General features: G+C 36.4%; 1 protein-coding gene and 1 long non-coding RNA gene across 19 annotated transcripts in view; one reads left to right on the top strand and one right to left on the bottom strand.

Moving 5' to 3' along the window:
• Positions 1-5,839, top strand: part of LOC140682587 (uncharacterized) — a 40,594-nt gene extending 34,755 nt beyond the window's left edge. Inside the window, exon 3 of one of the 2 annotated variants that reach the window (XR_012054448.1) lies at positions 2,691-5,839. This is a non-coding gene — a long non-coding RNA (uncharacterized lncRNA). Of the gene's footprint in view, positions 1-111; positions 235-2,690 lie in introns of those variants that run through there. The other variant, XR_012054447.1, reaches the window with a different exon arrangement.
• The window catches only part of PARD3 (par-3 family cell polarity regulator), a 442,797-nt gene that overhangs the window by 9,629 nt on the left and 410,469 nt on the right, over positions 1-22,699 (bottom strand). For all 17 annotated transcript variants that reach the window (XM_030264342.4, XM_030264359.4, XM_072925341.1 and 14 more), the window contains one exon: positions 5,331-5,451. In XM_030264342.4, coding sequence (XP_030120202.3) covers positions 5,331-5,451 — 121 coding nt within the window. The remainder of the gene's footprint in view (positions 1-5,330; positions 5,452-22,699) is intronic.

Raw genomic sequence — 22,699 nt, 5'->3', positions numbered from 1 at the left:
GTTAACAAGGAGATTACTAAAGGAGCAAGTCCCTTAGTATTTTCCCAGTTATTAAAAAAGACCACTATTTTATTAAAATAAATGTGGGTTTTTTGGTTTTTTTTTTTTCAGATTAGGCTCTGTGTTCAACCAAGAAGTTTCAAGTTCACCTGGGAACTTGGCAGGCACAAGTCCCTCCAAAAGTCTGTGGTTCTCATAGCGCAGCACTAATTAGAAATAGATAAGATTAAATGACCTTGCCTGCTTCATGTGTAAATGTACTTGGCATAGATGACAGACAATCCAGTAACTGTGTATATCAAAATTCAGAATGATAAAAAACATTCAGTGTCTCTGGGAGATGTCCTTGAAAACTATTTTTACTTCCATCTTTGTGTTTATGTTGCTATGGTGAACAGAACATATAGCAGCATGTCTTTTAAAAATTGCCAGCAGGTGCATGTATTAACTCAAGCAAGATGTAATAAGAAAATCCCATCCCTTTCTGTGCCTTTCTATGATGTATATGTAGAAAGCTGAGCAGAATGGAACAATGATTTCTGTTCTGTGTTAGGAGCAGCAGAAGGAAAATCTTCAGTATGGAAGAAACAAACCACTATGCCCTGAAATTCTGCTTGAGGTATTTATACTCACTGTGACCTATAAATATGGTTTTCTACTAACTAAAATGACTTAATTTCATTTTAAAATCTTATATCTTCATTTTAAAAATTTCAAATATATCAGTAGATTAGAGCTAGTGGGTAAAAAAAAAGTTAAAAATAAAAAAGTAAAAGTTAGAGCCTAAACCTTAGCAAAAAATGCTGGTGTTTTATTAAATCCTTTGCAGATTTGATATATAAAATGGATATTAACTACATAGGTAAAGAGAAATTACCTGTGGAGACACTTTCCTAAAAGTTATTATAATAATAACTTTGGTTTCCTCTGAAACAGATTGTGGGATAGGAGAAACTGCAATTTAGCTTCTAAGGTTTTTATCTCCTGCAATACTCTGTTAGATATTTCCTAATATCTTGCATAAAATATCCTAAAATAGATGATTGAAATGGATTAATAATAGAAGAATTAATACAATACTTCTCTTTCTCATTATTGTGTTGAGTAATTCTACATAATTTGCAGACCAATATAAACTTTACAATGTTTGTATTGAATAAAGTCTGTATTCAGTTTTTTCAGGTAATATTAATATGCTATGGTCAAAGTTAAAGCAATACAATTTTTTCCTAAGAATTTTAGATTATTTAAAATTTAGTATGGCCTTGAGAAGGTCAAGGACTTGAGTACAGGGATAAGAAATAAGTATCTTAAACATAAAAAAAAAAAAAATTTCTATAGAGACAAGACCTGCATACCAACAAACAGCAGAAAACACCCAAGCAGAAAAAAACCCGTCAGACCTTCTGAGCCTTTAGTTATTAGGCCATGTATAAGTATGTTGTTAGGACTCCTAGAGTCTTTCCTCTATGAAAATCATGCCATTATTTAATTTTCAAAAATTTGTGCATGTAATTAAAGCTATACTCAGACAAGTCAGGTAGTGTATCTATTATGACCCAGTTAGCTATTATCTTTAGAAAATAAAGTATGTTCTTATTTGACTCCTAAATACTTAAAGTACAATTTACTCAGCTACTCTCTCAACACCAGATTTTCCTGTCATTCAAATAGATCCAGGATGACTGGAGATGAATGTATTTGTGAATGGAATTTGTCACTTCCCATTTTCAGCACCAATTATTGTATTGAATATGATGAAATAAAGCACCAATTTTTGTCCCTCAAGCCCCTTTGTGGGCTTTTTTGGATCACTGGTGTGCTTCCACAAGCAGGACTGGCAAGCAGCTGTAGTGTTTTCCATGGATTTAAAATGCTATTTTTAAAAATTGGATTGTTCACTCCCATGGCATTTAGGGCCACAGAGCTGTGGTTTTGTTATTGAAGGGGTGGGTGTGTCTGTTAATCAAGATGTGACTAGGCAAAAATACAAGATGTAGAACAAATTACAACCAAGTCCCCCAAAATCTGGAACTGGTACAAGGTAAGCCTCAACAGACCTAAAACAATCCAGAAAAGCACAGAAAACAGAGGCTCAGCTTTGGTACAAAACAGAAAAATCAGCCCCAAAGTAATCCTCATTGGTATAAAAGTGTCATAGCAATATCAAGGGCCTTAAATATTAGCAGACACACTATAATTCCATGCATGTGCAGATACACATTTTTGCACTTTGTCTGGAATTAACACCAGCAGGATTAAAATGGATTAATTAAATTTTATGTTATTTTTATCTTTTTTTTTTTTCCACGCAGCATCAGGACTATAGTATTGCCCCTGAAAGCCTCTTGTACCTCTCTTTTTGAAATACAAACACATAAAAAGCACCACATAATAGAAAAAAAGGAAAGCTACAATGGCTGAGAAAGTCATCCTAAAATAAACAAATGCAAAAACCCCTTCCATAAAGCTTTGACTCAGCTTACAGAACCAGTGAATTTTAGAGATGGCTTGATGTTGCAACATTCAGGCAGTTATTTAAACCCTTAAGTGTGTCATTCAAATGGCCTTGAGCAGAAATGTTATGCTGCTTAATAGACGGTGTCATCTCATTCCAGCATTATCACTTCTTGTGTCTGCCTGATGCTGTTGAACACTCGCAGGCAGTCAAGTACTTTGTTTACTGGCAGGACAAATGCAGTGGGGCAAGAAGTCCAGCACTGCTGCATTGCTCAAGTACAGAGAAATGACCTTCACCTGATGGGGCTCAGCAGGAAGGGATGGGCCAGGCCCCCACAGGCACCACTCAGAGCCAGCGTGATGTGCTCCATGGCATGAGATCTGCCTCCCACCCAGGGAGGACACTGAAGGTATCTGTCACAGGTAACTGGACTCCTGTGTCACAAGCCATTAATAATCTGGGAGGAAATGGAGTTGGTGAGGTTTACAGGGCCATTTTTATAATATATTAGTGGGTTTCTGAGGCATTGAGTTCCTCTGAATATCCTCAGAGATGCCAGATTTCCATCAACATCCATTACTTCCAGGGCAAACTCCATGTTCATTTATACTTCTTTAAAGTAACCAACAGTCCCCCATCACTTCAGCGCTTAATTCCCTATCCTCAACCATCCCATCAGCTTGGTAATGAAAAATGCAAACTACTTATCACCTCATAGCACACACTTCTCCAAGGATGGGGTTTTCCTCTCTTTCTATCCAAACCAGGTCAGAGTTGGCTGCTGTCTTGAGGCTCAGAGGCTTCTCTGTGTGCAAAGCCTTTTGTTTATGTAGGCTGCACAACCCATCTCCCTCAGGTGAAAACACTTTTCAACAATGGCCCACGTACAGTTGCACTTTGCACTGCTGTGGTTTGGAACCAAAAGCTCACAGATGGAGAAGACTGAAAAGACACTGATGAATGTATCTAAGTATTTTCCTACATGTGTATTATAAACCAATTCTGCATATTTTTGGTGTCATTGGTATTAAATAATACATCTGGATCTGTTTTGAGAGGTTGTCTTAAGAAAGCCCATCATTTTAGACTAACATGTTAAAGTAGTACAACAGGCTCCTTAAAAAAGAGGGTTATAGCTCTTTAAAACTGAAATGACTGTGAAGTGCTGAAATAGATGAGATCATTGCTTAATCCTTTCCAAGCATTGTGATCTTGAAAGGCTGGATGGAAAAATAAAATTAGAAGTCAAATAGACTCTGGGCAACTTTTTTTTTAAAGTACTTATCTAAAATAAAACATTTGATCACCTATGTATTTAACAGCAGAGCAGCTCCTACAAAAGCAACAATAAGCTTCAAAACTAATATTAATACATTAAGCTGAATTAGTCACTTTGAGCTCATTTGCATGATCTGTAGAAGGGGAGTAAACACAGAGATACCATTTGTTTGAATAAGAGAAAATAGAAAGGTCAATGTTCTGACCCAGAATTTAGGAAATTATTCAATTCCTAAGGTAATCAGTCTGTCATCGAAATAATTCCCTTCTCGTTCGTTACAAGAAAGTATAATAAAAGCCAAGTTGACTGCCTGAGGTTGCTATGGCATTTAGATATACAACAATTTGGCCCATGACCTTCAGTAGTTAAGTTCCCAAGTCTTCAAGAATGTAAGCTTTTCTCATAGACAGTTTTCCCAAGAATGTTTCTGAAATCTCTCATTTGGAAACCAAACAGTAGCTGATATGGGTAACAGAAGGAATCAACTACACCCAGCCCCAGTCTACCTCAAACATAAAGTATTCCTGTGATGAGCTAGCACATTATCTTCCCCACCTCAAACTGAAAGCATCTGCTCATAAAAAAAAAAATAAAAATTATGTTATGTTATGTTATGTTATGTTATGTTATGTTATGTTATGTTATGTTATGTTATATTATCTATTCAATTTCAGAGGAAGTTAGATGTTTTCTAATACAAGAGAAGCCTATATCCTGATATTGTTCTCAGTGACTTCATACACAGACATGGTGGCTCTCTGGCTATTCTCACCTTGGCCTCATGTACATGGCACTGCAGAGCAACAATAACTCACCACCCTCACCTGCTTCAGAGGAAGCTGAGAGATTCTACTGTTGTCATCACACAGTTCCCACTTTTTTGGGAACACAAACAAGTTTTTCACTGTCTTTATAATGGAATTTTCAGGCAAAAATTACAGTTTTTGCCTCATATTTAAAGGATCCTATTTAGGATATGTAATTGATTAAAAAGCAGCACTAATTCATTCAATTATGTTAATCAAGATAAGTACATGTATTTAACTAATTGTATCACATTACTGGATCAGTTTGAATAGGGTTTAAAAGATCAATTAGGACATGTATCTCAATACAGAACTGTCTCAGCTAATGTAAGTGTCAGAGTGAGATTACTGTAAAGCAGGTACATCTTTTACTGTGAAAAGACATAATTCTGCCTTTATGAAAATAACTAAACACAGTGATATTGCTTCAGAGAGAATAGCATTTACAAGGTCACATCTTCCATTTTTTATTGCTAGTATGATTTTATTCTGGTTGTCCTAGAAAATTTTAGATCAATGGATACTTCCTTTGATACTAATCCAAGCAGTAACTCCCAGAGTCAAGGGTCTAACCACAGAGCAAATGATGCTGTCTCCACCCATGACAGATAGCTGAAGAAGTTTAGAACTGAAGTAAACATCAATGAACCAAAAATGGGGAGCACAGCAAGGGCAGAAGTACGGAGGCAGAGCACCCTGCCTCCCTTTTGGTCTGCTCCCAACCCACCCAGGAACAGCAGGAGTCAGCCAAGCTCCCCAGCTCCGGCAGGCCCTGCACACTCACCCAGGGTTGCTCAAAACTGTACGTGCGTCTCCTGTCCTCCACATCCTCGTCCTGCTTTGCCTGCTGGAACTCCTGTCGCAGCCGCTGTATCCGGTCGTGATTGTTGGGGGTCGATCTGTTGCTAAAGAGGAAGGATGGAAAGGATCAATATACTTGGGAACTGCCACCTGTGACTGGGACTGGGACTGCTGCTGCAGTGCAGGACTACAGACATGAAAATAATTGACAATCATTTAGTCCAAAGATCTTTAGGTTTTTTAAAGATTATTAATGCTGTTTGTGTTATAAAGAAATTTCACATGTTGCGAGGACAAGACAAATAAGAATTTTTCTAAAAATTATCATAAATTGTTGGCACTTTTTCAGTATATGTCACTCCTAGAGAATGAAGAAGAATAGATATAGTAGTGTCAGACTTAACATAAAGGGAAATTAAAAGTCCTAACGATCTCTGCTACTGAATAAACAAGAAAGATACTTTTCACCGATCAATAAACTGTAGTACTATACGATCTTTATTCACATCAAATTAATTACAATGTCTGGAGGCTCTACCTATATAAAATTTGGTTATTTTCCCCAATCAATAAGAGCCTGTCATCCCTTAGTTTTGTTTTTAACAAGTCTTTTAAATTGATCCGTCTGAAAGCATTAAAAGGCTTGGGGGCCAGTAAAAAGCCATCCATTTGACAGGACCATAGGCAGGAATGGATCTGGGCAGCAGATGAGAGCTGACTTCACTGCGCCCCACAGACACTGGTGGCAGGGGAGGGCTCAGTCCCAGAGGTACTGATACAAACCAGCACACCCAGAACCTTCAATCCTTCAAAACCATCAATTTTTCCACAATGCCCAGTAATCCGCGCTCAACGGCGCAGGTGTACATGAAACCATAATGAAATATGCACAGGAATGGCTTATTTCATGGAGAAGGGGGAAAGTGGGTATTTATTAATCTTGTTGACATTTTTCCAGCTGTGCAGCTCCTACCTGACCCTACAACCCCCCTCTTTCAAACATGTTAATATGGGAACCACAGAAAGCCTGACAAACAAATATGCTGTATCAAGGCTAACCAGAAGCATTTTAATCTATTCTTGTGGGTTTCTTGTGCCCTGCATTTCATTGTTTATTTCAAAAGAGCTGATGAGGAATGGACAGCTATTACTTTGTTTCAAAAGAGAAATCTGCAAAGAGACAATGGAAAGCAATTCCACAGATTTCCTTTCTTGGACACAGGGTACAATAAAACACAGTGAATTTATATCCTGTGTTTTCTTTTGTATGAAAAGAGACAATTCCAGAATCCATTTGTGACTGTTTTCCATGTCTTTCGGGACTGGTAGGTGCAGAGGATTGGAGGTAGTAGATGTTTGAGACATTACCTCCCACTCTTTTCAGTGCCAATAAATAGAGTTTATCAGTGCTTGGTTGGCCAGACAGAAAAATTAGTATGGCTCTGGCAAAGGCTAATTTTTGAAGTGGTTCAGGTTGATTTATTTTTAAAATTTATTTGAAACCAAAGGCAAAGAAAAGGAAGGAATTTAGAGAAGTATTTTCTTTCATGCTTTTTTTAAACCCAAATGGGAGCTTTAGGAAATGCTTTATTTGTAGGGTAAGTCAATTTCTATGTGCAAATTGCCATTTTGAAAAGTACAATTAAAAGAAAGCTTAATTTAAAACAGGTGGAAATGAAACACTGGTATTTTCAAGATTTCCACCCCATTGTAGATGTGTTCCTAATTTTATTTTCTTAATTCAATTTCATTTTGTGAAACAGCTTATCTCCACTTACAGTTTTATTTTATGTAAATTTATTCTTTATTGTCAAATTCTGCCCAGCCTTACTATACAACCACTTGTTTTTTTCCCATGCATTGCTATACACTTCACATTTTAAAGGCATTCATCACAATCCAATATAAGGCAAGACACTTTTAAATGGTGTGTTGATTTTTAAAAATGGTATTGTTAATCCAACAAACAAGTAGTCCACTGCTTTCTACACAGACAAATTATTCCTACATGATAAATTGCACTTAAAGAAGCAAAAATATAGTAAAAATTTAAATTTCATGCATAAGAATATATGTTTGAAAAAGTCATTGAATTTCTGTGCAAAAATTACTAGAAAATTGCCAGCCATAGATACCTTGTAGTAGTCAAGATGAGGGGTAAATAATCAGGGTTGTGTAATCAAGGTTGTGTCAGATTTTAGAGACTACAGTGCAAAAGTGACACTGAGCAGTTTATCCAATGGCAAACAGAAAGTAAACCCCAAAAGTACTGCACTACACCTTGTGCATTATACAGGATGCATTGCACCAGCCCCAAAATGGGCTACTGGAAGGGTTATGACAGATCTGAGGGCTTCTGCATATTCAGTGATAGTTATTCATTAAAACAATTACCTTATCAGAGGAATAGCAAGAAAATAAATGCATAGTGTCCATGCTATGAAGCCAAAATATATCTTTTCCCAAACAGCAAATGCATGAACTTGACACTTTCTACACTGCAGAGATGAGTAACAAAGGACAAGGAGGATCCTGGGATTTATAATCAACTTGTCTCCAGACCTAAGAACTTATTTTAATGTCAAAAAATCCTTACAAAAAAAATGAAAATAAAAAAGAAGTCAAGCTGATTTAAGAAAAGTTATTCAAACTTATTAAAAGTCTGATAATGGCAGAGAAGATAAATCTTTTAACAATATTTCTATTTTATCTGAAAAGCGAGGGACATGACTCAGACTTAGAAAACTGCAAAAGAAGTGAATTATAAAAAGGAATTATTTCACAGAAGAAAAAAGAGCAAAATTAGAAAAAGGCATTTCTGTATCTCCTCAAATTTCTTCAAGCTCAAAAAGTCTCTAAGAAACAGAGCGATCAAGTCAGTGGGTTAATAATAATAAAAAAAATATTTTTATTTAGAAAAGGAAAAGGCAGACAGCTAAGGAGGCTCTAAGATACATTTCCTAGAAGATTATTTGAGGGCTTAGACTATATCTTAGATTCACCAACTTTGGTTTCCATTTTCATTTCAACCTTGTTCTGATTCTATAGGTTAAACTACAGCTGCCTTAATCTTCTCACCACTGAAGGCTTGCACATCTCTGTCCTGGCCTGTCATGCTGTCACCTCTTTCTTTTTGTGCCTTTCTTCATCCAGTTATTCTTATCATCAGTGTTTTTTTGCTGGTTTTGATGTCTCCCACTGCACTAACTCTGCACTCAGGGAACACTTGGTACACCCACTTGGTATCTCTTTCAACTCCCAATTAGTACTTCTAGAAGGAGGAAAATGTAAAAATCATAATCACAAGGGAAAACTCTCACCAATAAAATTTTGGAGTCAACAGCGCAAACCTAACTTTATTCCTTTTCAGATCGTGAGATGTTCTGCTTTATCTAAAAATCTTTATGTAAGTCACATCATTATCCCTTGGGGCAGAGCTAAACAAATCTTATCCCATGTGGAGTGTCCTTAGCCAGTCTAAAGCAAAATAAATTTTGACTTATTGGATGAATTGAAAGAAAAGATAGGGCCATATCAATAGACCACTAGGATGCAGGCTGCAGGTGTTCTTGCTGCCTAAATTTCCATTGTGGGTGTATGGGGCAAGTCTTCAAAAGTTAAATTAAATGTGCCATATTTTGTTTGAGTCCTTTATTCAAATGCACTGAAAATCTGAAGGCAGATCCACCTCAAATAATTCAGGACTATTAGCAGGAAGGAAGGAGTTTATCTTGAAATCCATCCAAAGTTTATTGAAGATTTAACCTATGCTAGCTTAAAATTTTTAGCAAAACTGGAATTACAACTCTCTACAGTAACCACAGCTTGCCCAGACAGCCTTCCCTTATGCCTACTCAATAACAGGGTGGCTGTGAACTTACAGAAGACAATTAGCACCTCCTAGCATCAGATACCAGTGATGGTCTTCTATCAAAGTACTCTCAATGTTAAATGTTCTTAAAATAAATAAAATTCAAGGAAAGGCTTTTAGGGCCAAAGTTTACTAGGGTTGCAAAGCATCTGTGCTTTCTTGTATCAGAGCTCTACTTGGCACCCCATTGCCTTCCATCTGCAGATGGCACATTTCACAATCAGTTGTTTTTTGAGTGCTGCTTCAAAACACACCACCAGCAGCACAGACTAAAAATGCAATGGTAAGCAAGACTTAGATAGGCCAGGGCTGTCATATATTTCCAGGAACAAGCAGTTGCAGCAGTGGCCATCAGGGTCTCAGATCATTAAGCAATGTCTCAGTGTGATGTCATGCACTGATGTGCAGAGCTGTATTCCTTTCAAAACAGTCAGATTTTCAGTGTGATAAAGTAGATACAAACACGCCACTGAACAGGGACGACTGAAGCTTTGGGAAAAAATTTATTGGCCTGAAAAAGCATGGAAAAGGGTCTTAACAACACCACCAGGCAGTTGCAACTTGACTAGAATAACCAAAAGGTTAGTAAACAAACAGTATTCTTTACACCTTAAAATCTTCTATCACACAGTTGAGCTGCTGGGGCCTCGCTGGCCTGACCGACTGCTTAGATCTCTGGATAGCAGTAATAAAACACAGATGGGTTCTTATGTGCTTCAAGCTGGCAAATAACTATTACCCATTTGTATGATATAAATTCCTTTTCATTTGAACAGATTACCTGTGTCATGTTAAAAATTAAGGTCTGAATTTGTATCTACCTCTGTTTACACACAGAGAGCAGCAGGAAACAAATTTATTTCCATCATACCTATTGACAACATGGCCACACCACGGTTGGTGGCAAGCATCCTTACCAAAGTACAGGACTGACTGAATGCCTACAAAATTGGCCCCTTTCTTCATCACTTGAGCAGGATGAAACAGCCCAACAGAAAGCAGAGTGGTGATAATCTAATATAAAAACTTCTGCTACATTTACTGGAACTTGAGCACCCTCTCTCCACAGTGCTTAACCCCAAGCAGATGGATTTGTCTGTTTCAGATGGCCCTTGAGGGTGAATAAGCAGAAACTGTCAGGTTATTTCAAAAAGTCATGGGCATAAAATAAAATGAAAGTGTGCCCTTTACCAGCCTTAAAGTTACCACCATGTCCCAATGCACAGCCTGCTGGTTTGTTCACTTTCAGCAGATTTGTTAATCATCAGTGACACAGACGACTGTGCCCACACAGCGCAGGGCGGTGAGGGCTGAGCAGCAGCACAGTCTGTACCACCTCCTTCCCGCCACCAGCTTGCCAGAGCAGGTTGGTCTTTTCCTATTTTGTTCTGTGGTTTATTTTTTTGACATCTAAATGCCACTCCTCAGGCTAAAGTTAGTGTAAGAGGACCAATTTGGCTGGTTCTCTCCTTCCAACGTGCCCTACATATGGTCCTTTTCTGAGACATCAGGGAATAGACTTTTCATGAACACATGGATATTAACACATACAGACACAGTACACAAACAGGAGCAACCATGGACAGTGCTGTATAAAAGAGCTGTTGTTACATGATTACAGCATTGCTACAGTCATCTGAGAAAAAAAATTAGCTGAGCAAGAGATCAAATTTGTTAGACTATAAATGTACTGTGGTTGTAACCTGGAAAGAGGCATAAAAAGCCTTATGCCACACTACTTTTGTTTTTCTTAACTGTCAAAGAATTTACTGGGAATAAGGCATAAAAAGGTAGGGGAGAGGTGTTAAAAACCAAAAAAATGTATGAATTACAAAACTGCAAATAAAAATAGTTTCTCTGCACAAGCTTCATTAAGTTTTATCAGCTAGTATCTTGGGTTTTTACACTCAAACCACAGGTCATAAATTCACAGTAAATCCCCCATATGTTCACCAAACACCTGAATTAAATTTCTCATCTAGTTGTAAGAAACGAAATGTGCAGCTCAAATTAATTATGCATGCAAAGTTAGTTTCTAACAAGGGCAGCTTCTTGCATGCTGAAGGATATACATTCTACCAGAAATTTTTCCCCTAGATCTCTTTCAATTTTGGCTTATTTCTACTGTTCACACAGTTATAAAACTCATCCTCTTTTGCCATTTTTGTATTTGCTAAATGAACACTGAGCATTATATATCCTTTAAAGTCTGCAGATTTTAAAGGCAGCTAAACTCAGGGTTTGGCTTAATTTGGCAGGCAAGACATAGAATGTTACCTTTGGACATACCTATACACTTCAGCATAGTAATTCCATCAAAACAGGATTTAAACTTAAGGATTTATGTCAATATGTATGCATGGGAAATCAGCTTATTGGGAATTTTAGTGTCATTCCAGTTTACCTTCACAGTAGAATTTCATCAACTGCAATACCATGAAGCACATAAGTCTCCAAATGCACTCACTTTCTTCTTTAGTGAATAAAATTAATTTCCAAATTTTGATATTGTGTTTAGATTATCATTTTACACAATTTCAACAGAGGAAATAAGTAAAAATTAAAAAGATACACCTCTCTTATCCAGATTAAAAAGGTAACCTCAAATGCTCAAAATCCAGCACTTGCTTCTGATGTGATGGCCATAAACAACGTGGAGAGGTGGGGCTGATGGGGAGGTCACTTCACCACAACAGTCTCTTCAAACTTTCCAGACTAGATTTCACTTTGAGTCCCTCTGTGGCCCTTCTGTAGCAGGGCCATCATTTTACAACCAGTGAAATACGAAGAATGCACCCAAGACCCTTTTTATTGCCACCATCACTCTTCCTTATTAGCCTGTCAGAGCCTGCACACCGGAGACTGAAACCCAGTCTTACTTTTCAGTGGAATTCTTCTACTAAAAGGAAAAGCAGAGATTTTAGGAGCTTGCTATAAACATCTGAAAACAGATACTCAGCTACTGGGTTATCACACAGTCTAAGCTTTACTTTAGAGCTGTTAGATTCTGCAGATATAAGCCAAGCCAATTTTCAGCCACACAGTTACATCTGTTCTCATAGGGTATTGCACTTTCTGAGTTAGGGAGAAAAAAAAAAAAAAACAGAAACAAAAAGGAAAAGAAAAAAGAGAATGCCACAAAACCTAAAGGAAAATACAAGACATCTCATTGTGAATTTCTTATAAGAATGTTAAAGAAATAGCAGAAATACAGAGAGGGAAAGATTTAATTAATTATGAAAAAAAGAAAAATAAAAAATGCTACTGACCAAGCAAGGGAGAAATATGCAGTTTTGTTTCCAAATGAAATACAAAATTACTTCAAAGTCAGGTGGTGAGAAATGGGCTCTGACCTAAGAATCTTCCTATCCTAATTGGAACAGACAGTGATGGCTCCAGTGCTGTTAGGTCTGATGAACACCCACAATTAGACATCACAGACTTCCCTGTGCCAATGTGAGAGTTGCCTGGCACAGCAATACAAAGACATTTAACAAAGACCACAGAGAAGAAATCCCTTCCTGGACCTAGCTGGCCATTCCTGTGCCAGCAGAAGGGATCATCCAGAAGATCCCTAGCAGGCTCCAGGCCATGTCAGCCTTTGTTTCCATTTCAGCTAATGCAGCTGCTTGGCTAGAAGCTGTTCAGAGAGAGCTCCCTGTGATCTCTCAGGATGAGACACGGGGGCAGGAGCCTTCAGCAGAGGGGCAGCAGAAGCAGCCAGGGAGCAGTCACTTACTAAAGCACAGCAGGATTTGCAAAAAGGAACATCTGTCTGTGGCCAGCACCACCTGTGAGGTGTGAATGTTGTGATGTAGAAGAGCCCAGCTCCCTCCAGCACATCTTACACCACTCAGCTTCTGCTCTGTGCTGACACCGTGCTCTACGCTCTAAAATCTGCTTCAGAGCCCAACTCCAGCCAACATGCTGCATCTAGCAACATAGAAAAATCAAAAAAAATAAATAAACCCTGATTGCACCATTTGAAGGACAAACCAATTCAAATTATTCAAATTATTCAAATTATTCAAATTATTCAAATTTACAAATTTGAAAACAGATTTGAAAAAAAAAAAAGGTTTATTTAAATAATGCACCATTGAAAAATATAGTGTAAAAGGTGAAATTTAGATCTGTTTCAATGCAAAACCTCATTTTAAAAGTATTTAGATCTTGCTTAATGCATTGACAGAAGTTATACTGGAAACCCAACAAATATTTTATGTTGTTTATTTCTCTTTAATTAGAGAAAACACTTAGTAAACAGGTATGAGGGTGTTGCAACTAACAAAACAAAATAGAATGTTTTTGACTCTTGTGAACACTTGGCCTCAAGAAAAAAATGACATCTTGCTTTAAAGTATTCATTAAACTACAGTATTAAGCAATACATTGCTAGACAAACACTGATCTATGGAGTAAGACATCTCTTCAAAATGCCTGAACATTAAAAAAGATAATACATTACACCAAGTTCACATGTCTTCCCCTGTCCTTACCAGCCTCTAACATAATTATAGTATAATTATTTCTGTACTTTGACAGAGGGGCTATTGCCTTATAAATCTTCAAATAATATTTTGATTGATTTTACATTATAGCTTACTTTAACTATAGACAAATTTCAAACTGCAGAGTGAGAAACTTTCCATAAAAACAAACAAACAAAGAAAAATTACTTGGCCTAAAGGATAACAAATCTAGGTGAAAGTTGAGGAGACTCCCTTTGACAGGAGTAGATTAGAAACTCTACATAAAACACAGAAAATTGTGGGATAATTGTCTTATTTTTCAAACTAGATAACTTGCAATCTGTAAATTAAACTTTATATCAGAACTTACTGTTAAGCATTTCATCATTCAGTGCATGTGCGTACAACGTGAATCAACCAAGAAAAAAATAAAATCAAAGCTAAGATTGATTACTTGAATTGATGCCTAAATTCACCCGACTATTGCCTTCTTATGAAGTTTATCACTAGGATTTACACTGATTAGCATAAAAACTAATTAAGATTTTAAAATTAAATATTATATGCATATGGAGAGTAAAAACAAATCTCAGTATTATACCTTGCAAAACAAATGATATCTGGATAAATCCTTTCAACATTCTACTTTAAAAATGAAGATCTCAGTAAATAGATGTTTTAAACCACACTGTCTTGATTGAGTTTAAAACTATAAATTGCTGTGAAATTACAGTTGTATTAAAAAAATAATCAATTCCAGATAAGGACAGAAAAAAACAGCAATTACTTTTATTCAAAAATTCACTTGTGAGTTAGGTGGAATTCAACTTTCACTACTTGAGATATTTTCAAGTTATTTCACTTATTTTTCCTCCTGGATATGCTAAATATGCCTTTCCTCAGGAATTCTTTTTCACATGTATTGTGCAGGATGCCCAGTAATTGCTGAGGGTTTTGCTATGTTTTGAAACACTGGATTAGAAATCCTGAATTCTAATATTCCCTGCCATTGGGCTGTTTAGTCTCAACCCAAGTGCTAATTTCAGAACCCCAAAAGCATGTATCTCTCATACTGCTGTAACATCAATATTTTGCCAAGACAATTAGCCTGATAAATTTTAGAGTAAAGGTAATTTATTTACCAGAAGAAGGTAGAAATGCAGTATTTTGCAACCAATTTAAAAGGCAAGTATGCAGTTCAAACTACTCACCTGGACCCTTTCTATGGGAAATACAAAGAAATAAGTTATTCTAGAGGGCAATCACAGTACTTGTCTTTGGATGCAATTATTACTCTCAAGAGCTCATTACTTTTTTAATTGGCAAAGAAGAATAGAGGGACAAGCTCAGTATAGTCTTAGACAATTATACTAGGGCAGATGAATCCACTCTAGATGGCTAAATTGTGCTCAAGGTAGGTAGAAAATGAATCATTCTAAGAAATCTGGTACTAGGAATGCCTGGTAGGAGGTGATGGTCAACTGGCACAGCAGTATAACACTACTCTTCTGGCAGAAAACTCATTAGAACAAAATCAAGTTGCTCAATCTCTCTGTGTTTGCATTCACACAACCACATATGGGCAAGAGCTTTTTTTAAAGTCCTGTATAAAGTTCATACAATAAACAGATCTCATTTACTTTAGTATAATTTTAAGTTTTCTTTACAGAGTACCCTATGCTACTGTTCATAATTCTCTTTTATGAAAAAAAAAAAGCGCCTTAAATTTATTTGTTTCTGAAGCATATAGAAGTGTATAGGCATGCCTGAGATAAGCCAAGGACTGCAACATAACAGTTTTTGTGGTCAAGGTCTCATCAGTATGAATAATTTGTATCTCTATTTTTACATCACTTCAGTAAATGTTATGCAAATACTATAAGGTTTTCTTGGGTAACATAATTGCCATATACTTTTTAGTAAACAGGAAGAAATGAAAGATACATAGTAAGTAATTCCACTTAGCACATCAAATTTATTTTGCATTATATCGGCAGTACAAAGTTACAATAGTATTATTTCTCGTTGTTATTCTTGTAGTCTTAGGTTGATAACGTTTCATTTTGACACCATAATGGTGTCTCTGGGGATTTTGATGACAATGTGTTTTGACATTCTGTTAAAAATATATCCAAACCGATATCACTTTATTTTGTCATCATTACCTAGTTGGATTTCTAAGATACTGCTTTTTTCTGACATCTTTAATCAGAAAGATTTCAGTCCAAGTGACAAGTACCAAAAAAAAGTTTTGCACATATCGAACATGACTGTGTAGCACACAGTATGCTGCTCAAACTTGCACTGGCCAGACACCTCAAAATGTAACAGAATAGTCACACAGTATAAGGCCTCAGATCATAAAACATGAAAATGCCTTTTCTTCTAGAGCATGATAATAATATAATAAATTGTACTGTAATTCTATTTCAGACACTTGAGGCAGGAGGCCCAGCAGCAAAAATGCTGCTGTAAAACCAGAACCTTCTGCTGCCGTTGGAGCATCTGACGTACACTCGCTTCATGGGTCCCTGTATAGAAACAAGAAATATTTCCTGAACGCTATTAAAAAAGTGAGAGTTCTAATTCGTGAGCTTTGCTGAAATGGAAGTTGCTACATATGTGATTCTAACTAAAGAACAGCAATGCTAGTTCCTGTACAAAGCTCTAAAATGCATCTCTGGGCTTGAGCTAGTGCAAACCTGTCTAGACCCACTGAATCCAACAGCCAGAATTTATGGATATGAGAAAATCTGACCAAGGTTTTGGGAGAAGAAATAAAGAATAATTTTCAGCTCTAAGCTTCTTATTACCAGTATGAAATTCAGGGATTAATTCTGAGACAATTTGCTATAGAACTTATCTGGTAAGCTCTCCCTGGCTGCCAGAAAGATGAACATCATACCAATTGGAACATGTCCACTTACAGCTATATCACTCAGTTTCTTCTTTTTGTTATTTACTATTTCTTCATTCTTTCTCTACAAAGAATTACAGAGCAACTCCAGGGATATCAACACATTACATGTACTGAGAAGTATATTTATTCAGCACAGCAGCTCAAGTTCTACTTACTAAAATGATTGCTGATAAAATCTTGAATTTTAAGCATTAATGCATAAGATTTTACTGCCATTCAAATCTGATCAAAGAGATTAAAGAACTTTTTCTTTTCCCTGCACTCTCCTAAACCATAATACTTAATAGAAATTGCTTGTATTATCTTATTTCAGAGAGCAGGCTAGAACTGAGACAATCCCTTGATCCCAGTTCATGAATAAAGCATTTAATGGACTCCACTTGTCAAAGGACACACTAAGCATTTGATCTATACAGTAAACAAATATCTATGAAAAGCAACCCCCCAAAACAAAAAAAAAACAAAAAAAAAAAAATTGCCATTGCAACTCATTATTTAAGATATTTTCCTTCCTTCCTCTCTTATTTCAGAATTAAGACTCTGAAGGCATTGGTGGGATGACAGAATAGCAATGAGATAAAAACAGGTTTTCAAACAACTGATGGCAACAATTTATATTCCAGGGAAATAGCTAATCAGGCCACCTATAGTTCATATGCAACCACTCTCCAATAGGAGGAATTAGTTGTTACAACACTAGAAAATGTGTAATTATTAAGCAAGTGACAGAAGGCTAAGTTGTACCCTGACATTCCGACACTCTCCACATCTTTTTTAAGAGTTTCCTTTGGGAATTTCCAGCAAAGGAGAACTTCTGCCAGCAGAAGAAAATTAAACTACAGAACTGTGAGCCTACATAGCTATGAATCCAACTGACCTGAAGAATTTGACACATATCTACAAAATCCTCTTTCATGGTCTCAGAAGACAAGATGAAATATTATAAGCAAGTAACTGAAGCTATTACCATAAGCAATGCTGCCCAGCCAGCTCCATTTAATGCAAATTATAGACTTGTTTCTACTGGCATTGACCGTTCTTCACTAGGCAAAATCCTAGTAGGCTGAAATATCTGAGAGGCACATATACAAAACTATGTCCATTTTAACAAATACATTTATTTTTAAAAGGTATTAAAAATATTTTTTCTACTACATTTTTCTACCTAAATTTTAAAACTCAGTATAGCTTCTTCAATTATCTTAAAAAATAAGAATTGCAATTAATTTCTTAAAAATATTTTTCAATACAATGAGGCTTATTAATGCAATGAGCTGTTAAATGACAGACTAATGAAACATCAGCACAAAACTGCACTGGTATTTAAGATTAATCTTAGAAATAAGCTCATAATGTAGTACTGACTTTTTAATTGAAGGGTTATATTGTAACAGGTCACACTATTCTTTTTTTCATGCGTGACTGCCATGATCCTGTAAAGAGATAAGCAGTACCAGACATTGTACATCATTTGTGTAAGCTCCAGCCTTCTTTACAAATACTTCTCCCACAAAAGTGGTAAGAGAAACTCCATGAGTATCTACTGGAATTTTCAAACAGAACTAAGGCATGACACAGCTTCCAGAGAGCAGTTTATGTTGCTTTGCTGCTCGCTCAGATTAAGTTCAGCTCCCACGAATTTTCCCATTTGAGCTACACAGTAATTTGCTTTCCAGGGAAACCAAAACCAGGAATTAGAGTCTATGTAAGGAAACAATGATAAATATCCTTAGTAAGGAGGACCTGCAAAGATCTGATTTTGCTGCACTTTTGCTATTTACTTTTTATTATTTTTGCCAGATTTCTGCATCATTAAGCATTACTCAAATAGCAGAACCCCCATCTGCAGCAGACACTGCACAGACTGCCTACACCCAGACCTTAGTCAAAGATTTAACAGTTTAAGAACAGATTTGGTCTTGCACAATGGAGGCACACACAGATTTGTGAAATGTTCCTTTTCCCCAGAACAAATGTATGCAGTGAGGGCTCAGCTCAGCGACTGACTGACTGCAAAAGGAGCCAAGCAATACAGGACTACCCTGGAGACACCTAAAACCAGATTAATTAGATATTAGAGCAGGCTGCTGAAGTCAGAGTACCTGAATGAGAACTTAGTAATGAGACTTGAAGAAATTCTGTGGGATTTAGGTGTCATCCAAACTAATGGAGAGGGTCACATCAAAGTTGCTCACTAGGTCAGGAGCTGACTAGCACACAAGATGGTGATGGTATCTACTATGAAAAGACTGGCAGAAAAACTGACTATGAAAAGAGCTGGCAGAAAAAACTGTGAGTGAGGTGACTACAAACTAATTTTTCCTATGTTGAAGTTGAGTAGATGCTTTTTACAATCCATCATGATTGATAAAAAGGAGAATCCTTCATGAGACAGTTCAACCCCTCCCTGTCTTCACAGTAGAAAGTATTTACTTCAGCCACCCCTACACACATGAGAAGGGAGGTCAAGTAAGTCACAGCATCTGGGGAATTGACTTCATTTGCATCATTTTTAATGCCACCCTGATTAAGAGACAATGTAGAAGTATAAGCAACTCCCAGAAACCATTCTGGGCATTTTTAAAATCAAATTATATTTCCCTTTGTTCTATACAGCTAAATGCTTCTTTTCCAGCTGTAAAAGCTGGTACAGAGAGAACAATACAACTCTTGAGCTCACAGTACTTACTTAAAACAAACCAAATGGCATGTCATATTGTAGCTATGGCTCTATTACTAGTGACCAATTCCTGTTGCATTTTCCAGTTACATCACTCCTAGTAAGTTGCTTGCACTTGATATAGACCAGGCATAAAATGAGCAGAAAACAAAACTTTGGCCATTTTAATTTAAATTCTCATAATGGCAGGTCAAATTTATGTGAACTCCTTGGTGAATTGGTTCCTTTATTAGTACCCAGTTTAATTCAAATCAGAGTCTTCTACAGAAGATTAATTAAATATTAATCAAAAGTCCAGGGCAGCCTAAGCTTCTGTTCCATTAACCTAAATGTGACTTGACATAGAACCACAATGCCTTCTTTTCCCCCTGCTCTATTTTAAAGAAAGCTTTTAGATTTTTTCTTGTTATGGTGCAACTCCTTGTAAATGCAGACATGCTATTTGCAATGTATGTTTAAAGGTCATGATTCTTTTTCCTTTTCCAATTAAAGCTGCTCTTAATCACAATTATGCTTTCATGAAACAATTAACAGAAGTCAAAACTTCTTTCCATCAATATGCTTAAGAGATGTACAGTGTATACCCTCTATTACCACTGGTGTCACTGAACTAATTATGTGATGTTAAGGTTCACCTTCTTGGGTGTAAATTTTGGGTTGAGTTGACACTAAAAAGAAACATCAATTTATTAGGAGATAAAACTTGTTCCACAGTAATGGAACAGCTGTGTATATAAATTTATTGCAGCTTAATGTTCTCACACATAAAGCAATTAGAGCGTTCTGACAGACAGACTTGCTAAGTATAGTGTGGAGCATATAGTAATATGCAGTTACAGGCACAACATACTTAAGAGTGATCATATATATTCTGTAGAGTAATATCAATTTCTCAAGCTTTCCAATTCTAGATGTGTCCTTAATTAACATAAACGTATGCTTATAACCATGTGAAATTTTCCTTTTCTGAGGAGGAACCTTTTCATGCCATGTCATTTTATTCATAGACACCTCTTAATTTGGCTTCTCCTTCTGCAGGAATAGATACAGTCTAGGCCTGGTTCCTTAAGGTGGGCAATTCTTTTGAGGTAATAATGCTGTCATAAGACTGCTTAAAAGAAGATCCAAAAGTAAAACCATATACATGGTGTTTGGGATAAGTACTTTTATTTCTGGAACCATAAAATATGAACTCATGGAACAAGCTGTGTTCATCTAGCATCATTTCCTCTTATCATCTGCTCCTAGCTAGCTGTAGTTGCCTTCAAATAGATTCCAGGATATTTTTCCTTCCTATCTTTCCTATAGGACAATTATATTTAACTTAAGCTAAGGTTGTGGTTTTAAGGATATTGATCAGCAAGACTAGCAATGGAAACTGAGCATTATGGAGCAGTTGTGTTCCCAACGAATGGTATTTGATACATTTTTGTAGCATATTGGGAGCTTGAGAAATATTAGATCTTGGACAAGGATACATGGGTAATTGAGATGATAATCTTCCAGCTGATGGACTAAGCGGTTAGACTAAACAGAGTGTTTCAAAAGACACTCCTGAAAAAAAAAATCAGAATTTCGCTAAGTGTAGGGGTACATCTTGGTTTCTACAGGATCAAATTAAGTGTCAGGGAGATTATTACTCTAAAATAATCACTTTTTTTTTTTTTTAGGCTAAGATTCTAAAATTGTTTAAGACAACTGCAGTGTGTTTCATTCTTTCTTTGAACTGATGTTGAAGCTCTGCTCTCTGAGCAGAATGTTCCTGTCCCAACTTTTGAACCACAAAGTACTCATAAAATTGCAGTTATTCAAATCAAAGAGCTGAACAAAAAAATCATGTTATTTCCTCTTTCTTTTCTATTCTATTCTTCAGTTGGGCTTGCTTTCAGGCAGATCAGTGCCCTGATCTCTCTGTGAGCTCTACCACAGTCAGGGACACATGACGTGGGGCAGAGGAAAAGGCAGGAGTATGGCTTTTTCACTGGAAATTTGTCCCTAAGCTGTCCTGCATTCACTGTGTATCAACACAAGAGGTATTCAGATCCTCAGGCAGCCTTAAGGAAACCAGCGTAGAAGAGGGACCTAAGAAAGCACCTCTGCAATGAGAGTCTGGAAATCCACTTAGTCACATGAGGAAGACAAATCAGTGGTGAGATGCTCAGAGTCCTTCTCAAATTGAAACATTAAGAGCTAAAGCAAAAATTTATGAACAAAGATAAGCAGGTATTGGTTTTTTGAGGTTGGGATTGAAGGTACTTGAGATAGTATTTTATGTTTGGACTTAGGTGTTTATTTTTTCTTATTTATGCTATAGTTTTACTACTGTAAGTTTGGTAGCTTTTTAAATTTTTTGATGGTTAACTAACTTTTGTTACAAGGTCTTTTAAAACTAAACTGTCTAATTAAGAAATGACACTCAGATTATTTTCTCTTTTAACTTAATAACTGATTCTCTGAAGTCCGCAGTGAGGACTTTTCTGTCTAATCACATTATCTAAAATTATGAAGAAGAAAGAAGAAAAAGGTAAAAAAGACCAACATGCTTCGCTTCTGCTTTAAAACTTCTATCTTGCTTCATATTTATTTCTATATTTTAAAATCTTAAACTCTAAGTTTTCTACTTTGTGATATTACAGACTTCTAACTACACACTTGTAACCTTAGTGCTATTAATCAATTTTAAAAGCTTTTTCTATGACCTTAGGTCAAATGCAGTGTTCTCTTGTGGGTCTGTGCCTTTAAGCACAGAAAGTTTAAAATTCTCAGTATTCAGGATTCCAACGGGCAGACATGTACTTTTTACCCATTTTATAGCTCAAAGGGATGTGGTTAGCCTCTGCCAAAAAAGCAGCATGAAACCCCCTCTAAAAAGAGGGAAACTGCACAACTATACAGGTGACAACTTGAGCTTTGATGGTGCTGCTATCATTAGGCCATCAGAAATGCATAAGTGGTGTCAAGAACACCCAGCATTTTCATTTCACTGTCTTTTCTGCTTTTGTCTTTGAGATATGACATGGGTCAGTGAATCTGACCACAGTGTATAACCCAAGAATTCTAAATTCTCACCACTTTGGAAAAGCTATTCTTAACCTGTGTCTGCTGTAGGTGCAGAAAACACTACCTGAAAAATTCAACAATATTTAACTTCAGCAAAGCACTGACTAGTGCTTCTGGAAGAATCCTGAAGATAAAAAATGTCAACAACCTAACAAACTATTCTCCATTTTGGAATCTTTGCAGCATCCTAATTGAAGGTAACTGGCAAATAAAAAAATGTTATTTTTAGTACTCTTGTTACAAACAAAATTTGAGCTACTACTCAAATTTAAATCCCTTTAAAAAAGACTCTTCTCAGTAATTAAACATTTCTGCTGTTCCAGACTATTTTGTTCAGGGAATAATTTAT

The sequence above is a fragment of the Taeniopygia guttata genome, chromosome 2 (genome assembly GCF_048771995.1).
Source record: "Taeniopygia guttata chromosome 2, bTaeGut7.mat, whole genome shotgun sequence".
Taxonomy (NCBI): domain Eukaryota; kingdom Metazoa; phylum Chordata; class Aves; order Passeriformes; family Estrildidae; genus Taeniopygia; species Taeniopygia guttata.
The sequence above is the reverse complement of the archived record's forward strand: the minus strand, read 5'-3'. Positions and strand labels throughout refer to the sequence as shown.